The 20,787-nt window shown below is 43.9% G+C and overlaps 1 protein-coding gene across 14 annotated transcripts in view; it reads left to right on the forward strand.

The window, feature by feature from the left end:
* dnmt3a (DNA methyltransferase 3 alpha) overlaps positions 1-20,787 on the forward strand; it is a 420,321-nt gene that overhangs the window by 42,113 nt on the left and 357,421 nt on the right. For 12 of the 14 annotated variants that reach the window (XM_033021452.1, XM_033021451.1, XM_033021454.1 and 9 more), the window contains exon 3: positions 17,844-17,921. The exons of the other annotated variants lie outside the window; for them this stretch is intronic. In XM_033021452.1, coding sequence (XP_032877343.1) covers positions 17,844-17,921 — 78 coding nt within the window. The remainder of the gene's footprint in view (positions 1-17,843; positions 17,922-20,787) is intronic. 14 annotated transcript variants of the gene reach the window in all.

Below are 20,787 nucleotides of genomic sequence, written 5' to 3' on the forward strand. Positions count from 1 at the left end.
CAGCCATTATAAGTTGACCTTCTCCAACATGGAAGACTGATAAATGGAATTAGTATAGGTTTATGTTTATTATTGTTATATGTTCCATGGTTCCAATACTTTGTCTTGCATGCTCTCCAATCTGATCAGATAATACTGTACATAAATACAATCAATTCAAATGCAAGTATGATAGAGAGACCAAAGGAGAAGATAAAAAGTGCTGACAAGTCTTGGATTATTTTGGCTGCTATTCTGAGGCAATGTGAGGTGTAGATCTAGTCAATGGTAGGGAGTCTGGTGTGTGTGGTGGACTGGTCTACATCCACAACTCTCTGCAATTTCTTGCAGTCTTGGGCAAAGCTGTTCCCAAACCAAACTGCGATGCAACCTGACAGTATGCCTTCTTTGGTACATCTGTAGAAGTTTGTAATAGTATTTGGAGATGTGCAGAATTTCCTCAGTCTCTTGAGGAAGTAGAGGCATTGGTGTGCCTTTTTCGCTTTCGCTTCAAAGTGGTTGGTTCATGACATATCCTCTGTAATATAAATGTCAAGGAACTTGAAGCTCAACCATTTCCATTTGGGTAATGCACTATGCACTTGGTTGGCAAGAAGAACCTGCCTTCATGTTTCTATGATTCTACCCTCCCTACCCTTTAAAGATCTGCTGATCATATCCTGGCATTATAAAATAGTTATAGCGCAGCAGACGTTCATTTTGCCCTTTGATTTCATGCCAGTTCTGTGCAGAGTATTCCAGTCTGTTCCATTCTTCAGCTCCTTCCCTGTGGTCCTATGAATTGTCCATTTCCCTTTTTGATAGCCCCAATTGACTCAGTTCCTACTGTGCCAGCAAACAATGAATTCCACATGTTAACCATCAGTGTAAACTAAAAAAACATTGCATGTGTTTATCATCTCTGAACCAGTAATTTTCAATGCATCTCATCTCCTCTTAGATCTCCTCCTAGCCTTCACCATTCCAGAGCAAACAACACCACTTCCTCTAGTTTAATCTTGTATCCAAAACCCTTAATTTCATGACCTACCCCAGTTAATCTTTTCTGCATGTGCTCTAGGACCATGACATCCTTCATTGATTGATCAGAATTACACAATCGCATTTACCCTTGATCTTTGTAATGATTATTAAATATTGTCTCCATCTGATCAATGCCTCTATTTTTAAATCTCAAACTTGTTTTCAAATCTCTCCATGCTTTTGACAAGCACTACTCCAATAGCCTGGCAAACCCTCCAACTTATTTTGCTGTAATCTTTCATGGCCGTTCACCCACTAGACATTCCTTTCTCCATAATCTTTATGAATCCACTGTTTGGCTGCTAAGAGGTGTAAAATTCTCTCTCTGAAACAAACACCTTAAAATTTTTTCCTCCTCTCAATATAATATCTATCTCTTTCATCAAGTTTGATTTAAACTTATCCACCCTGCTCTCTCTGAAGCATGGTGTCAAATTTTGGACGTGCTCTTTTGAAACGCCTTGGGATATTTGTACTATTTTTTTTAATTCTGTGGTTGTAAAATTAGGTGTAACAAACCAGAATTTCAACAGTTAGCTAGGCATCCCACTAAAAGTACAAAGTCTGAAAATGAATGCATCTGGAACTAGCTGGTGTTTACATTCCACTCTGAGGAAGGGCTGAACTTAGTTGCACAGATTTTAAGTAGTTGCACAATATAGCAGTGTTCCTTACACCCTGAAACTCAGAATGAAGATGATCCTACCTGTGCTCAAATAATTCGAATGCAAATGCAAAATGCATGCAGGAATAATTTGAATGCTTGGTATGCTAAATTCTTTATAATTTTGTTGTACAATGGGATAATTCCAAACCATCACAAATTGGGAACACATGTGAGGAGATGGATTGCTTGTTGCAACCTAGACATCCCCCTTTTTTCCAAGATGAAGTTAACCAGGTAACTCACAGTGAACTAGTAACTTCAAATGCATTTCTTATCTTCTGGTAATTTGACTCTCCTCAGCTTCCCACCAACACTGACCGTCATGTTACATACTCTAATGCAAATCACATAGTATTGTGCATAAAATTAGAATAATTAGTCTTGTGCATTTCCATAACGGTTTTTTTTTTCAGTTTGTTTTTGCTTATGCAAATACTCCTGTGACGTGCACTACAGCTGAAGTAAGCTGTTTAATTGCAGTGGAGGAGGCATTAAATGGCCTCGGAGTAGTGAGCTTGAGAATCAGCACCATGGAGTCTTGGCTTCATTATTTACCAACTCCATGCGGGATAGTAATCTGAATTGACCGGCTAATGTCCAATAGCAAGGGTAGTAGCGAAGTAATGCTTTTGTGAGTCTGTAAGATGTTGTATGAAAGAAGACAGTAGGCTTGTGCTCCATGAATCTACACAGCCTTTTTTATCCACACGGCTCATTAAGTTCTCAGAGAAGTCTGTTTAATTTTGTTCATTGTGATTTTCCTTTTCATTAAAACAAGTTGAATCTGCTTGTTTGTATTCTGCTTTTCCAAGTATTCTATAACCCTCAATAATGGATTCCAGCATTTCCCCCTCCAATGATATAAAAACAAAAATAGCTGGAAATATTCAGTGGATCATCTTTGAAGAGAGAAGCAGTTAACATTGCAACTCACTGATCTTTCATAGGAATTGGTAAAGTTACTGAGTGGCAAGTATAAAGAATTTATTTATTCTTAATATGGCCATCAAAAATTTTACATGGAAATCTGAAATACAAATCTGAAATACAAATCAGGAGATAGTGAAGATACAGTTACAGATACAGCTTTCGCTTTAAACTGGAGAATGAGACTATGTTCGGCACCTGTGGCAAGGCTATATTGACAACATAATTTCCTACAAGGCAAAACTAGGAGGCAGCTCACTCCCAGCTCACTCCCAAAACCAGGGCAAAGCATCACTCCCAGATGAGCTCAATGCATTCTACACACACTTTGATTGGGAGAACACTCTTATATTCCTATATTTTCATTTATAATGGCATTTACAGAGTACTATGTTTACATATCAGTTGTGCTGTTGCAAGTGAGAATTTAATTGTTCTGTTTCAGGACATATGGCAATAAAATTCTTTTGACTCTTGAATTGTTTAGATAATTACAACTCAGAGGGAGAGAAGGAGTGGGTGACGTTTCGGGTCGAGACCGTTCTTCAGACTCCTCAATGTCACCCATTCCTTCTCTCCAGAGATGCTGCCTGTCCCGCTGAGTTACTCCAGCATTTTGTGTCTCTTCGGTTTAAACCAGCACCTGCAGTCCCTTCCTTCACATACAGGGAGGGAGTTGAAAGAGTGTAGTGGAGAGAAAAGACTGCAAGGACTGCTGTGCAAAACATAGCATTCCCCCCCCCCCCCCTCTCAAACTGAAACAATAACTGTTTATTTTTCCATAGTTGTTGTTTCCTAACTGTATCTTCACTATCTCCTGATTTGTATTTCAGATTTCCAACGATAGGCTAGTTTACCTCTAGTTTCTTGGTTTCTTTCTTTCCTTTTCTTAAATGGGGAGATGGTATTTGTTATTTTCCAATTCACTGGAATCTTTTAATCAACCTTGGAATGATCAGAATCTAGAATCTTTGCAGACACTCTTTTGAGATGTCTGGATGCAGGGCACCAGGATCGGGTAACTTGTCCACCTTTAATCCCATTACTTTGCGAGGTACCATTACTCCACTGAGATTCATTGTTTCAAGTTGCTCCCTCCTTTTTGTCCCATGTTTTTCTCCCATTATTGGGTTGATATTTGTGAATTTTGGTCTTTAGATTCACCAGCCCTGACAGCAAATGGGAAGTAATGGAACTCTGAGATATTTTTTTCCTGATTCTCGGGCTTATTCTTGTCATTTTCATCCAGGGATATAACTTTCTCTGCCAGCATGTCTGTTTGGAGAGTCTCCTAGCCTCATCAGTCTGCCTTTTCCTTCTTCAACCAGGCAACATCTGAAAAATATGGCCAGACATTTCTCTTATTTCCCAAGCCTGATTGAGCTAGAGAATGATGCAACGCCTGTTCTAACCATAGTGTATTTGCCCCTCGCAATATGCAGGCAAGCTTTAGGTTGTGCCAGATAGGAAAGAAAGCAAGCCTGCTGCTAATATGCGTTGGCTAGCTTTAAGCACTGCAAGCCACTAACAATATTGGGACCCCTGCTGATGTGTCCAGGCAATGAACAGAGCTGTGAGAGCAGGCTGCAGGCAACAGTCATTGTAATTAGCATGCAGCACACAGTTGGCACTCTGCCACATTCCACCCAACAGGCTTGGATTAATCACACATCCCGTCTACCCACCCTTTTTCGAGGGCTAACCAATTTATAGCCCAGGGTGCCTGATAGCTGACGTAAGATGTACAGCTGAGACATCTTTTCCAATTCCTTATGAGCTGAAAGACACAGAACTTAACCACATTATAATGTCACTGTTTATTATTCTGGGAATATGCTGATAATAGTCATTTGATGCTTTGAATATTAACAGTGAGCTCCTTTGTTATTACACCCACATCCGCCTCCCACCGCAGGGCATCACAGTGGTGCAATGGTAGAGTTGCTACCTGACAGCGTCATAGACCTAAGTTTGATCCTGACCTTGGATGCTATGTGTGTGGAGTTTTTATGTTCTCCCTGTGACCGACCGCATGGATTTTCTCCAGGTGCTCTGGTTTCCTCCCACATTACAAAGACATGCAGGTTTGTAGGTTAATTCGCTTCTGTCAATTGTCCCTCGTGTGTAGGATAGAACTTGAGTATGGGTGATCACTAGTCGGCACTGACTAGGTGGGTCGAAGAGTCTATGTCCATGCTGTATCTCTAAAATGAAGCCCAATACTTTCATGAGAATAATAAGTAAATAAGTAATTGCTTGAAACTCCTTTTGGGGTTTTGTTTGAAATACATAATAAAAAAGAAATTGTTGGATTTATTTCACTTATTGAAGCAATATTTGTGATAATTCAGTTCATTGAGATTCATAATATTAATATGCATATTTCATTATTGCAATTTTACGGAAGTATGTTCCTTTTAATTTCTTTATCATGGTTGATGGAACAGTTGCTGTACATTAATTCCATTAAATATTACATTTGGACTTTAAAAATTACATTAAGGAAAGGAAAGAACATTTGATAAGGATGAAAAATATGCCCAGCTGGATTGTGTCCATTGGTGTCCACCAACATTGCTCATACCTGATTCTCAGTGGAATTGTGGGTGGCACTTCAGTTGCATGTGTGGGTTGCTCACTTTGGTTATCCCACTGGATATATATGCTTCATGAACAGTAAGTTTATTCAATCCCCCTTATGGTGAATACTTAAAAAACATATATATGTGTAGGAAGGAACTGCAGATGCTGGTTTACACCATTTTCGGTCGTCACCCACTCCTCCTCTCCAGAGATGCTGCCTGGCCCGTTGAGTAACTCTAGCATTTTGTGTCTATCTTTGATTTTATGTGTTTTGGGTCCCTCATTTGGGCCTATGAGAATCCCCACTCATAATATTGCCCAACACAAGAAAGTTGCATCCTTTCTGAAGCCTTGGAATATGTCACGACTGAGGGAGTCAATGCTTCCCTCTCTTCACCTTGATTATCATTTGCTTCATATCAGATGGGCAGAAATTATGTTGATTTCAAAACGACCATGAGGTTATCACAAATTAAGATACCCTGGTATAATCCAAATGTTGTCTCCTTACCCACAGAAGGATATACTTGTAATGCTTGGAATACTTAGAAAAGGCATGCAGTCTGATTTCAAGAATGGCAGAACTATCATATGAGGAGTGATTCGGTCAACTCAGTTTATATTCACCTGAGTTTGTAAGAATGTAAGAGGTTAACGGAATCAAGGGATATGGGGAGATAACAGGAATGGGGTACTGATTTAGGATGATCAGCCATGGTCATATTGAATGGCGGTGCTGGCACGAAGGGCCGAATGGCCTACTCCTGCACCTATTTTCTATGTTTCTAATAGGGGATCTAAACTTGTGACTGGGCGCGACAGACTGGATGCAGAACGGATCTTTCTTCAGACTGGGCGATCTTGAGTGAGAGGTCATGGTCTCAGGATATTCGGCAAGATATTTAGAACTGGAAAGAGAAGCGATTTCCTTACTTTGAGGGCAGAGCCTGTGGACGTTTGTTCCAACAAGGCCAAGTTGCTGAATTTATTTGAGGAGGTAGTTAAATTTTTAGATGCAAAAGACTTTGTAGAGAGAGCAGAAATGTGGTATAGAAACATAGAAAAATAGGTGTAGGAGTAGGCCATTTGGCCCTTCGAGCCAGCACCGCCATTCAATATGATCATGGTTGATCATCTAAAATCAGTACCCCATTCCTGCTTTGTCTACATATCCCATGATTCCTTTAGCCCTAGGAGCTAAATTTAGGTTTTCAGCCATGATCGTACTGAATGGGGGAGACAGTTTGACTTAGTTTATTATTGTCACGTGTACCGAGGTACAATGAAAAGATTTTTGTTTGAAGGTTGTTTGAAAGGCCAACACCCACAGCCTCAGCTGGGGGAAACTTCGGGTCCATGGGCCAGTTGAAGATGTGACCACGTACAGAGATGTATTCAGAAATTTGTTTCTATGTTATATGTGATTTGCCCTTCGCTGTCTTCCAGGTTCTTGTGAAAGAAAATTATTTTGATGTAGGTAGTTGCTATACTGTTTAATTGACTTTAGGAAATTGTGTCAAGGCATTTCTAAATTTGAAGAAACTCCATATAAATAAAAAGATAATATTAAGTATTTTTCTGAAAAAACATTAATTAATGCACGGAAAGCTGGCGGAAAACACAGATGTGTGTGTGTGAACTATAAGATGTAAATACAGTGCGTATTGTGGTCTAGGAAGTGATAACTATGACAGGAGGGCTATGTTTGCAAAATTTTCTGAATCCAGAACCAGCTTGCCCACATAACAACTTTGAGGTTGCTTCAAAGTAACTCATTGTTAATTGTTTCGGAGAGATTTGATAAGGTGCCATTTGAATTATGCCAATGTTTCTTTTAGTTTAACTGCATGAGTTTGCAAAGGTCAATAAAATTTCCGTGTTTTTCTCGTTTTTCTTTTTGCTTTTAGATTATACATTTGTTTAAGTTGTATTTCTGAGGACGTTGACAATCTGCTTCATTAATATCTCAACCTAAATTCATTTTGTAAATTGACTTCAAGTGGTCTGAACAATTATGATTAAGAATGCCACATCTACTCACTGTTCATAAACTGCCAAAGCAGTGGTAGTCTATTGCTTCTGCTGAACAAAAAAACCTCTGCCATATACTTCAGCTGTCCTTCATGATTTGTTGCTTCTCCGAGTTTTATAATAATAATAATAATAATAATAATAATAACTTTATTTATAGAGCACTTTAAAAACAACCACTGTTGCAACAAAGTGCTGTAGATGACTAATCATGAACAAAAAATTATTACAAGACAATAAAAACATTAAAAAAGAGAGTAAAAACAATAAAAAAACATTAAAAACACTAAAACAGGAGCAAAGTCTCATGCAGGGTCAAAAGCCAAGGAATAGAAAAGGGTTTTAAGACTGGTTTTGAAGATGGACAGTGAGGGGGCCTGTCTGATGTGCAACGGCAGAGTGTTCCATAATGTCGGAGCAGCAACAGAGAAGGCTCTATCCCCTCTGAGCTTCCGCTTAGACCTCTATAAATTCAGATGACTGATGAGGCCAATGTAGGATGGTGCAAGGGATGTCTGACAAGGACAAAGGACATTTATTGTCACATACACCATTTCTGGTGTTGTGAAATTTGAGTTGCCATGCAGCACACCAATAGAAGTAAGACACCACATCCGGAAGTGGCGGCGCTGGGAACGTCTGCGGCTCGCCTGCAGTCCGTTTGTCTTTTACTTTTTTGTGTTGTTTTTTTCGTTTTGTCTAGTTACGTTTTTGGTTTTTAGGTCGTGGTTATGTGGGGGGGGGTGGGGGGTGAAACGGGGCTTGCTGTCTCTCCCTTCGGGGGAATACGACCTTTTTGTCGTATCCCCCTTCTCTGCCTCCGTCTACGCTGAGGCCTAATGGCGGAGCTGGCGACCTCGGGACTCTGGAGGCAGCTGACAGGACTCGCCCTGAGCTCCCGTGAGGGTGGCCCAGCCCGGGGCTGGAACTGCGCTCTCGTGAGAGCGGCCTGGCGAGGGGCTGAGAGACTCTCCCGTGAGGGGCTGTGGCCCGTCGGAGTGGCCCAGCCCGAGGGAGAACGGCACTCCCGTCGGAGTGGCCCAGCCCGAGGGTGGAACGGCACTCCCGTCGGAGTGGCACAGCCCGAGGGAGAACGGCACTCCCGTCAGAGTGGCCCAGCCCGAGGGAGAACGGCACTCGCGTCGGAGTGGCCCAGCCCGAGGGTGGAACGGCACCCCCGTCGGAGTGGCCCAGCCCGAGGGTGGAACGGCACTCTCGTCGGAGTGGCCCAGCTCGAAGGAGGAACGGTACTCACGTGAGGGCGATCCGGCTCGGGGCTGGAACGGTGCTCCGGTGGCTGGGACGGCGTTCTGGCGGCGGTGACCTGAGTCCTGGGTTGAGCCGCGGGCCAGCGGCTGCGTGTGCTGGACTGGAGGGCGGCAGCTTCGACCACCCCCGGGCCGCGGTGTTTGAACCGGCCCGTTTGCGGGGTTCGGTGAGCCGCGGGACTGTTTGTACCATCGCCCGGTGGGGAATCGCCTCAGCGCAGAGGGAGAAGAGGAGGGAAGAGACAGTAACCCTAAGATTTTTGCCTCCACCACAGTGAGGAGGTGCTTGGGGGATACACTGTGGTGGTGTTAATTTGTGTTTATTGTTGTTTATTATTGTATGATTGTATGTATGACTGCAGGCACGAAATTTCGTTCAGACCGTAAGGTCTGAATGACAATAAAGGTATTCAATTCAATTCACATTAATGAATAATTTAACATAAAACATAAAAGCATCCCCCCATAATGGTTCCCACTGTGAGGGAAGGCAACAAAATCCAGACCACTCCTCTTGTTCACCTCATGGTCGGGGCCTATTTGAGGCCTCCGCTGTCGCCGCAACGGCGGCCCGATGTTTCAGGCCCTCTTGCCGGATGATGGAGCTCGGGCGTCGGGAGAACACTCTTCAGCGGCTTGGAGTGCCTGGAACGGCCGCTTGCTGCCAGAGACTGCGGCTCCCGAAGTCCACAGGCCGCGCTGGTCGGAACTCCAACATTGGCGATCTCGGCGAGAGATCCCAGGCTCCATGGTGTTTAAAGTCAGCACCGCTGCGGCTGGACTCTCCGCAATGACAGCTCCGCGATGTTGGAGTCGGCGGTCTCAGCACTCCGGAGTTTACCACACGGCGACCCGGGTAAGGCATCGCCTGCTCCGCGATGGTGCTTCAGCACTGCGCCGCCGCCGAAGCTGAAGTTCTGGCCGGTCCCGGCAGGAAACGCCACTCCAGTCCCGTTGGTAGGCCGCGAGGAGAGGGCGAAGATGCGGCTCGGAGAAAAGCCACATCTCCAACCAGGTAGGGACTGAGAAATACAGTCCCACCCACCCCCCACAAAAAAAGATTAGACCTCCAAACGAAACTTTTTAACATATTAAACATTTTTTAAAAGGGTGAAAGGACGGACAGCTGCAGGCTGGGCAGCCATACTCGACGGTGCCCCCACTCGGTGGATGGTGGATAGAGCATGGGCCTGTGTACTTCATTTGCTTACAAATTAACCTACAATTAAACTACAAACCTGCATGTCTTTGGAATGTGGGAGGAATACGGAACTCCGAGAGAGAACCCACGCGGTCAGAGGGAGAACGCATAAACTTTGCACAGGCAGCACCCATAGTCAGGATCGAACCCGGATCTCTGGTGCTGTGAGGCAGCTGCTCTACCACTATGCCACTGTGCTAAACTTTTGATACATTTTTGATAAACTTTGTTCTATTTTACTATAAAATCAGCAGACTTTTGTTTATTTATGAACATTATTTTAAATCATAACCTCTGAAAAAATCCACAAGAAACACAAAATTATTTTTAAAAGCAGTTGTCTATAAATTATGATGCATCCAGTTATTGATTAATAATATTTAGTTTGGCAATGAAGTCAGTGGATTGGGGACCCACACCCTGGCCATTCCCTGTTCTCCTCTCTCCCATCAGGAAAAAATGTTCAGTGTGAAAATGCACACCTCCAGATTCAGGAACAGTTTCTTCTCTGCTGTTATCAGGCAAATGAATCGTCCTACCACAACCAGAGGGCATTGCTGAACTACTAGCTACCTCTTCGATGACCCTCGGACTATCCTTCGGCTCTTGGGGGGGATGGTCACGTGTCCCGGTGACGAGAGGTAGGGGTCACGGTATGGTCACAGGTGCCTCTGGGGAGTATTTAAGGGTTAATTGCGCGCACATGGGGTTGGTGAGTGAGGAGAATTAGCGTAGTAATAAAGAACAAGACAAACTTTGTGTCTGCCTCGTTCTTTAACGGACAACACCGTGTTCGCTACATTTGGTGACCCCGACGTCCAGAATAGATATTCTGGAAGAGAAAATGCTCCGCGCCGGAACGTCGGACGACGACGACGACCAGGCCCAACTCAACACCGTCGCCCTGAAGCTGCCGACCTTCTGGACCGGCCAGCTGCAGGTATGGCTCAAGCAGGCCGAGTCACAATTCTTTGTTCGCAAGGTAACAAACGATGAGACCCACGACCATTATGTGGTTGGTGCGCTCGACGAGGAAACGGCCGGGCGAATCATCCCCTTCCTGCAGGATCCACCAGCGGCCGATAAATATGGCGGCCTGAAGGCGTTGCTGCTCCATAGCTTCGGCCTCAGTTGGATGGAGCGAGCGGCCCGCATTTACAGCATGGCCGGGCTCGGCGACCGTAAGTCATCGGCCCTAATGAGCGAGATGTTCTTGCTCATGGATGGCCACCACCATTGCATGCTCTTCGAGTATGCCTACCTGCAACAGCTTCCAGACGACATGCACCCGCTCCTCGCAGGGGTAAGTTTTGAAAACCCCCGGGCTCTAGCGGAGTGTGCCGACGAGCTGTGGCTATCCAACCAGCAGGAAGTGGGCACGCTGGATCAGGTGTCCACAGTGCCCAGGAAGGCGCAGAGGCCTAGAGCCATGCCCACCATGGGCTCCACAGAGCACCTGGAGCCTGCCCTTAAAGGGGAAGTCCTTAAAGGGGAGTGGTGCTTTTACCACCAGCGTTGGTGCTCGGCGTCTCGCCAATGCCGCCCACCCTGTGCGTTTACGGGGTGCCGTCGGAGCTGTGGTCAGCAATGGCTCACCTGTTGGGGGCTGAGCTCCACCACTCAACGGCCTATCACCCCCAGTCGAATGGGTTGGTGGAACGTTTCCACCGCCGGCTTAAGGACGCTTTGAAGACTCGCCTCACCGGACCCGGTTGGATGGACAAGTTGCTGTGGGTCCTGCTAGGGATCCGCATCGCCCATAAGGAGGACTTGCAAGCTTCATCGGCCGAGTTAGTTTACGGCGTTCCACTAACCGTGCCCGGGGAGTTGATCCCAATCGCTGGCGGCCCCCACGAGTTACCGTCATCCATGTTGGTCTGACTGCGGAAGGGTCGGCGCCCTGTCTCCTGTCCCAACGTCTCGGCATGGTGTCGTTCCATCTCATGTGCCGCCGGCTCTTGCAGACAGTCAATATGTCTTCCTCCGCTGCGACGCCCACAGGTCACCCTTACAGCGCCCTTACGAAGGTCCTTTTCGGGTGCTACAACACGGGCCCACGACTTTTGATTTGGACTTGGGGGGTCAGGGGGAAACCGTTCCGGTAGCTCGTTTGAAGCCGGCCCATTTGGACCTGAGCGAGCCAATCCAGGTGGCCCAGCTTCGCCGTCGAGGGCGACCGCCATCTCGGGTCTCACCTATTTCGTCCTTACCAGAAAATGGTACGGTAAATTTGCATGGGGACGTATGTACGAGGTCCGGCCGCGTTCAGCTGCCCGTCCATTTTTGTGCCTCAGGTTCGGGGGGGGGGCGTAATATGGTGGACCATGCACTGTACATAACCTTCGGCTCTTGGGGGGGGGGGGGGTCAGGTGTCCCGGTGACGAGAGGTGGTCACGGGTGCCCCGTGGGAATATTTACGGGTTAATCGTGCCCGCACGGGGTTGGCGAGTGAGGAGAATTAGTGTAGTAATAAAGAACAAGAATTTCAGACAAACTTCGGGTCTGCCTCATTCTTTAACGGACAACACCTCGTCCGCTACACTGTCAATATTTATCTTATCAGTTAGCTCTTTTATTTAAGGATTAGGATATATGCATAATCAATGAATCTGTTGAAAAAAATGTCCTATTTTGTTTTATTACATGTATATTATTTCTTAGGATATTTGATTGGTTTTAACTCAGTAGATGCATTGTCACCTTTATAATATAGCTGTTTCCCAAATTGCAGCACATTATCGGACTCATACTTCAATACAGGACTGTAGATTGGTTATTGCATGTGAACCAATCAGATTAATGTACTACCTCCACCTTATTGAACACTACATATTAACACTCACTTCCTATATTACGTAGTCGCACTAGTGGTAGAGTGGAACTAACATGTATTGTACTGTGCTACTATAACTGATGATTAAAGCTGACTTAAACACCATACAATGTCCGTACATTTGTTTACAAGGACTATGGGAGCACTCTGTGCAGGTGCACGCCTTGTGGTTCAACTATTAAAATGAGGAGTATCCGTCAAATTAACGTAGTTAAAAAACAGCTTATTCAATGAGCCATGAAGTTCTTCAAGTATTTTGACCGAAATTTATCCTTAAACATACACCCCCAAAGAGAATGATTATTTATAACTGGTTGTTCTATACATCGCCTTAGTCAATGTTGTTAACACGCATGACTCGGTTAAAAATAATGTGATGCATGAAGCTTCTATTTTGGGCAAGTTATTTGCTTCAAGCTAATTATTTGCTACTTTTATCTATATATTACTAAAAGTCTGTTCTTGACCGGTTTTGGCCATCTGTGCTGCGATTTCCGAGAGAACGCCGCCACCTACGGCCGTCATTTTTGGCCACCTCGCTCAGAGCCCCCCTCCGCCGTATGTGTGATGAGCATTTTTCCCGTCGATGAAAAATGACAGAGATATTAATGATTTTACAAAATTCCCCATTCATCAGCTGCCCCTGCTGGCGGCAGGGGGGAGGGACTATAAAACCAGGAAGTGGTGTGCCTCAATCAATGTCTGCAAGCAGGAGGAAGGCAGAGGGTCACGTTTCTCTGAGCTGTGAATAACACTGAACACATGTCTACTCAAATGTAAGTGTCCTTAGTGGTTCTAAAACACTTGCAGAATGTGTCTATTGGTTCTAAAATGTTTGCAAAAAGTGTTTATTGGTTCTAAAATGTTTGCAAAAAGTGTCTCTTTTGGTTCTACAACGCTTGCAGAATGTGTCTTTTTTGGTTCTAAAATGTTTTTTAGGTTCTCCCCCCCCCTTCCTCTCCTCTCCCCCCCTCTCCTCTCCACCCTCTCCTCTCCCTCCCTCTCCTCTCCCCCCCTCTCCTCTCCCCCCCTCTCCTCTCCCCCTCCCTCCTCTCCCCCCCTCCTCTCCCCCCTCTCCTCTCCCCCCTCTCCTCCCCCCCCTCTCCTCTCCCCCCCTTTCCTCTCCCCCCATCCTCTCTCCCCCTCTCCTCTCCCCCCTCTCCTCTCCCCCCCCTCTCCTCTCCACCCCCCTCTCCTTTCCCCCCCCTCTCCTCTCCCCCCTCCTCTCCGTCCCCTCTCCTCTCCCCCCCTCTCCTCCCCCCCCCTCCTCCCCCCCTCTCCTCTCCCCCCCTCTCCTCCCCCCCCCCTCTCCTCTCCCCCCTCTTCTCTCCCCCCCTTTCCTCCCCCCTCTCCTCTCCCTCCTTTCACCTCCTCTCCTCTCCTCTCCTCCCCCCCTCTCCTCCCCCCCCTCTCCTCCCCCCGCTCCTCCCCCCCTCTCCCCCACTCTCCTCCCCCTCTCATCTCCCCCTCTCCTCTCCCCTCTCTCCCCCTCTCCTCTCCTCTCCCCCACCTCTCCCTCCCTCCCCCCTCTCTCTCTCCCCTCTTTTTCTCCCCTCCATCCCCTCCCCCACCATTCCTCTCCTAAACCCCCTCCCCTCCACACACCCTTACCCACTTCCCTCCACCCTCCCTCCCCCTCCCTGCTCCCCACCTCTCCCCCTCCCCTCTCAGCACACCCTCTCTCCCCCTCCCCCCTCTCTCCCCTCCTCCCCCCCTCTCTCCCCTCCTCCGCTCCATCCCCTCCCCCACCCTCCCTCTCTCCCCTAAACCCCCTCCCCTCCACACCCCCACCCTCTTCCCTCCACCCTCCCCCCCTCCCTGCTCCCGACCTCGCCCCCCTCTCAGCACCCCCTCTCTCCCCCTCACTCTCACCCTCTCTCTCCTCCCCCACCTTTCCCCCCTCACCCACCTCTTATCCTCCTCTCCACCCCCCTATCCCTCTTGCCCCTCTCTCTGTGTCTCTGTCTCTCTCTCTCTGCCTCTGCCCCATTTCTCTCTGCCCTCACTCTCTACCCACCCCCCCCCCCCCCCCTCTCTAGATGTGACTGCAAGTTGGGGGCTATGCGTCAGTAGATAGGGTGGTTATGGGGTAAAAGGAGCAAATTAATAATATTAATATAATATCAAGGGGGTAATTAGCGTGAGTGCGGGGGTGGGGGGGGGGGGATAGTTAGTGTGTGTGACGCTGCGTGCCGCCTCCCCCCCACAACCGCACGTTGGGGGAACAGACCCAACGGGTCTGCACTTGGTCTAGTTTTATTATATAAATACTGTAACTTCATGGGACTCTATTGTTATTTCTAATATTCATCTCTTTAACAGATGGATAATTACTACATCTTTCTCACTAACCCTTTTTGTGGCTCTCCAGCCTGATCAATTCTTGGCATAACTTTATTTAAGTCACCAGTGATTCCTTGAATTCCACTGTATTTCCTTCTCTGTTGTCATAAACGTATTTCAGTTGAAATTTGTCAGTTGTCATACTTGTTTCTTTTCTTTCCTGATTATCCATCCCCAGGTATTGACAATTGCTGCAAAATTGTTTTGAAATATTGGTGCAAGATCAGTTATGATAAAAATGATCAAAGCAGGAGCACATATTTGTTCTGAATTTGATAGAATTTGATAGAATTTATTGCCACACAACCAGGGTCGGTGGAATTTTGGGTTGTCAGCAGCGGTACAATAATAAAGAACACACAACCACAATAAAAATGTTACACAAACATCCACCACAGCATTCATCACTGTGGTGGAAGGCACAGAACTTGGCCAAACCTCCTCCATTTTCCCCCGTGGTCGGGACCTCCACCCTCCGCAGCCGTTGCTGCGGGCATCCAGATGGTAAGGGACAAAGTATTGGTCTAAATGTAGTACTGGCTGCCTCTATTAATACTATGGTGTTATATGGCAACTGGAAATGTGCAAAGTGAACTGTGGAAAGCCAGCATTGACAGCTCTGACGTACACCTTACAGCTATTTGATTTCTGAATTTCACACGGTTCATTGCACATTTACTCATGGCATAGAGTCCTGTCGAGAGGGGATCTTATTGAAACATATAAGATTATTAGGGGATTGGACACGCTAGAGGCAGGAAACATGTTCCCGATGTTGGTGGAGTCCAGAACCTGGGGCCACAGTTTAAGAATAAGGGGTAGGCTATTTAGAACGGAGATGAGGAAAAACTTTTTCACCCAGAGTTGTGAATCTGTGGAATTCTCTGCCTCAGAAAGCAATGGAGGTCAGTTCTCTGAATGCTTTCAAGAGAGAGTGAGATAGAGCTCTTAAAGATAGGGAGTATGGTGAGAAGGCAGGAACGGGGTGCTGAATGTGGATGATCAGCCATGATCACAGTGAATGGCGGTGCTGGCTCAAAGGACAGAATGACCTCCTCCTGCACCTATTGTCTATTGTCCTGCGTTTCCCCCTTCCCTCTTAATCAGCACAGTTGAAGGGAGCACCAACTAGTTGTGGGTTCATTGCTGTTTGATTTCTACCACCTATTGTTCTACAAGGGTGGTTTTCCAGATTCCTTTGAAATTATTGGTCTAAAGGCAGCGGTGAACCAGCAGCTGACTGTCTTGGCCTTAATTTCCAGCTTCTCCACAAACTGATTGCTTCTGAACATTACCGCAAGTTATTTGCACATTTTTGGGGAACAATTTAAAAGATCACCTCTTCAAAGGTTGATTGCCTTAAGTGCGCAGTGATATATATATTTTGGCTTACCCCAAGCCTCCATCTTTGCTCCACCTACCTGTTATTTTTTAACTGCATTGGACATAAGGCATAAATGCAGAGACACCTGACAGCAGCCATTATCCATAAACAAGGAGCTCCTGCTGTTCCTTGAGCTGCCCATCTCATATGTTGCCCTGGATCCTTTTCCAGCAGCTTCAACTCCACAATGCTGATATTAGTTTAGTTTAGAGATACAGTGTTGAAACAGGCCCTTCGGCCCACCGAGTCTGCGCCGACCAGCAATCCCTGCATATTAACACTAGGAACAATTTTCACATTTATACCAAGCCAATTTACCTACATACCTGTAGTTTTTTGGAGTGTGGGAGGAAACTGAAGAGAAAACCCACGCAGGTCAAGGGGAGAACATACAAACTCCTTCAGACAGCACTCGTAGTCAGGATCGAACCCGGGTCTCCAGTGCTGCAAGCGCTGTAAGGCAGCAACTCTACCGCTGCACCACCATGCCGCCCTTGTTTAAAACATTTTTGTACCTTTTTGGGGCTCAGGTGTAAACTCATTTAATTATTTTTTAATTTGCAAACTGTGTGAAATAATATGTAGCTTTGCAATTGTCCTTAATTATGAACAGATCTTTTTAATCCCAAATTTCTTCATCACAAGGTTCCTTTTCTTTTATAATGTAATGTCAAGTGGTTTTGGGGTATAACTCCCAACACAAAGATTTAAACCCCAATCAAGTAAATCGAGTATCACAGTACCTTAATTGGTACACGTGACAATAAAATACCCTTTGAAGTAATTGTTTAAGAAAGAACTGCAGATGCTGAAAAAATCGAAGGTAGACAAAAAATCTATGATTCATCATTTTGAGGAAGGCTTACATGTTGCACCTTTGAACATTTTTTTATTCAATTAATCTAGGGATGAGGCCTTCTTTCATCCAAAGTTGCACATAACCTCAAATCAGTCTTCCAGCAAATTAACTTTAAGGTCCTTACTGTCTTCTCTGGCTTTTTTTCAGACAAAATGAGCAATCTTCTTCATCCACATATGTGAACCTGCATCTTCCTTTATCTTGAATGGGCTGATTATTCTTCATTTATCCAGTCCACTGCCAAAGGCTGCTCTTTCAGCCATCGTTCAAAGGAACTCCCATTTTAAACCTTGTTGCATGGCTGCTTTCTCTCTACTAAAATATTCTCAAGAACCAGAATTTTTCTACTGTCTCCTCCTCATTCTTATATTGAATTCTTAACTTCTGGTTAAAATTTACTCCGACCTGTTACCTGAGGAGAAACACCAGAAATATGTTGGAGAAGAAATACCAATTCATTTACACTGTCTCTTTAGAGATGAATGCGTACATCAGAAAAATGTTCTTTGGATGAAATTCCATCAGAATCGACAAGTTGCCAGAAAATGTAATAAATTGTAGAGAAGAAATTGTTAATCGAAGATAACTTAAAGGGTCCGTTACAGTACATATTGAAAATGGCAAATGGAAGATTTTTGCCCTGCTGATCATTCTAATGACCTGCTGCATCATCGTTTATCAATAAAAATCATCTGGTTGTCTGTACCTTGTTTTTATGATACAGAATGATGAGCAGCCAGAGAAAAATAGAAACAAGGAGAAAAGACGAGGCAGGCCAGGGAGAAAACGCAAGCAAACAATGGTAAGCACAGATCATATTGTTAAATGTCCTATGATTTCATATGACAAGCGAGTCCTCTGGTTGCTGGTGGGGATGCACTAATGGGATATCACCATTCTTTTAAGAACATAAACTGTTTGGCTGCCTTTGTTCTTTCAAGTACCACATTTTTTTAACAGTCTTTGTCCAGTGACTGCACTATGTTTAGCCCCAGCTTTGTAATGCAGTTCATTTGTTAGTTACTACCTCAAATAACCAGACATGGAAAGCATAATTTTTTCATAGATGCTTCCAAGTGGCCCTTGGTAATTTTTCTACCTTAATCTTTGTTTACTTCATAAAATGTTGCTGTTTTCTTTTTTACCATAAATATGCCATTATTTCCCCCAATATCTGCTCTCTTTTCAATCTAGTTTCAATCTAATAAACTTCCATTCTGGAGTAGAAAGGCCAGTAAAATCTTCCAGTAATTTGCTTTCATACTAAACTCTTAGCTCTGCTTCAAAGTTTGGGGTCCATTTTCTCAAAAATCATTGAAACAAATCTAAGTCCATGACTTTAAGTACATTTATTTATATTGTTACATAGAGCACGCCAATAAAATCTGCCTATCCCATCCAAATTTTTCATTCGGATATACCACAGCAAATGATTTTCTCATTTGAGAGTGGGTACAGATTTTAGAGTAATTAGTACTGAATTATAGGTTGTGGAACCAGACTGATGCCATCCGCATACTTTTCAATGAGGGTAAATCACGCAGAGAGCAGCCTTTTCAACTGAGTGAACACAACCCTGAGATTTTCAAACTGTTTGCATCATTTATTTGCATTATATTTTGCAGACAAATAGGAAACATGTCATCACTGTTTCTTGTATCACAGGACACATTTAATGGTGTGCATCAATTATTTTAATTTGAGATTGATAATGCTGCCTGTGGAAGTCAGCAAAACTCAGACCTGTCATGGGACTAGATCTTCAGTGGCAAATACATTTGTATTGAGTTACAATAGCAGCTGGCAGGACACAGTCCATGCTATTTTTGTCAATATGTATGTTCTGCCATCCTTCTTATAAACTACACTGCAACTTTGTGAATGACCCTCAAAGATAATCAACATTTATCTTTTCCAGGTTCAAATTAATTTGCTCAGAAACAGAGAGAGAGAAACATATGGGTGTGGGTGGGTGTGTGTACCTAAGTACATGATTTAGCTGCCAACCTAACAATAAAAACTTAAATTATGGTTGAAAACAAAATGCTGTTTGTCTAAGAAAACACACAACAAAATACGGTAGATAGTGGAAACCTGTAAGATTCCTCCCCCCCCCCCCCCCCCATTTCACAAAATGTTTAGAATACACACCAATAAACAAAAGTGGAGGGGGAAAAAAGAGTTACAATTTCAGGTCAAAATGGTTGCAGTGGTTTTTGACTGTAAGTCCAAACTTTAGAGAATCATAACTTTTATCTTATTTCTTGGCAACTATGTTAGTACATTAATAACTGTTTTCAGATTGATAACAAATGGTAGTTTGCTTTCTGTGGTGTTAACACATCTTTCTATTAAATTACTCACATGTGATGATTTCAGAAATTCTTTAGTAATCATTAAAAGATATCCTGAGAAGGAAATAATGTGCTTGAACCAAAGTTGGACATAAATTGTGGTAATTTCAAACTCAAAATGGTTTATCTTTAAATACAAATGTCTGCTAACCATTTGAGTGTCTCCCACATTTTCTGCTATCTCTTTTACTTGATTATTTTTTTATATATTGATGCTTCTTCACATTCATTTGACTAGGTCAAATTTTGTGCATTATTATTCAGATTATTGGTCTGGCAAGGTGGAATTGACCTGTTCATGTTATCTTGGATTACATTTCAAAACTGAGCACGATAACATTGACTAAGCTAATTGTACAGTAGGTTCAAATGGAGCCTTGATGCATTTAGCATTAAGTTGGCTCAAACCATACACTATTATTAAATCAGACTAAAACAGCATTGATATTTCAAATGTACTATCTTTTCCTGTTAGGAACAATATTTGCTGTACTACCAAATCACCAGATAAGCAAACGAGACAATTGCAATCAACTTGGCCACAAGTAGTAAATGTCCAGCTGAAGCTGTTGAGGTCCTCTTCTGATTTCAGTAATTTGCCGTGTCAATTTTAGCAGATTATGCAAATGAAACATCAGGACAATATATACTTCATCATATGAGTTGTAATGATAATTTATAATTATGAGAATTGTGTTTATCATTGCAGATAAAAGGTTAGCATTAATTTTTAAGTTCATGTTTCATGAAAACTTAGTTACCGATAAATCGTACAAAAAAATTAGGAATGAAAATAGAAAAAAGTACAAGTTTAAAAAGAGAGAAAATTTCAACCAATAGTTTTGGTTCGTGTTGACAGTTCATCAGTTGCACCATCAATTCTTGCTTTACTTCAGTGCACATTCATTAAATAAATAATCATTTAGAATACATATAAACAGAAGCGTTTTAAACATTGGACAGGAAAAAGTGCATCTATGACATTGTCTCACTGTGAAGATTAGCTTTGCTTTTCTGATGAAAGTAGCACATATTTTTGAGCTTGTATATAAATAACTTCTCATTTGTGGTTTCATTTTGGCAAACATTTCTATGTCTTTTCTTGTTTCCTGTAATTCAGTGCCCAAAACTACACAAATTATCCCATCTGTGGCTTGGCTAATGTCATAAAAAAATGTTAAATTGCTTCTTGCTTTTTAGACCCTCTGTATCAAATCCCATTATTTTATTTGGTCTTCATGGCTTATTGAGTTGAATGATCAGTTGGAGAATCTATACATATGTTTCCATAGATCCTTCTGTTCCCTTGCTCAT

Source organism: Amblyraja radiata, chromosome 5 (genome assembly GCF_010909765.2).
Source record: "Amblyraja radiata isolate CabotCenter1 chromosome 5, sAmbRad1.1.pri, whole genome shotgun sequence".
NCBI classification, from domain to species: domain Eukaryota; kingdom Metazoa; phylum Chordata; class Chondrichthyes; order Rajiformes; family Rajidae; genus Amblyraja; species Amblyraja radiata.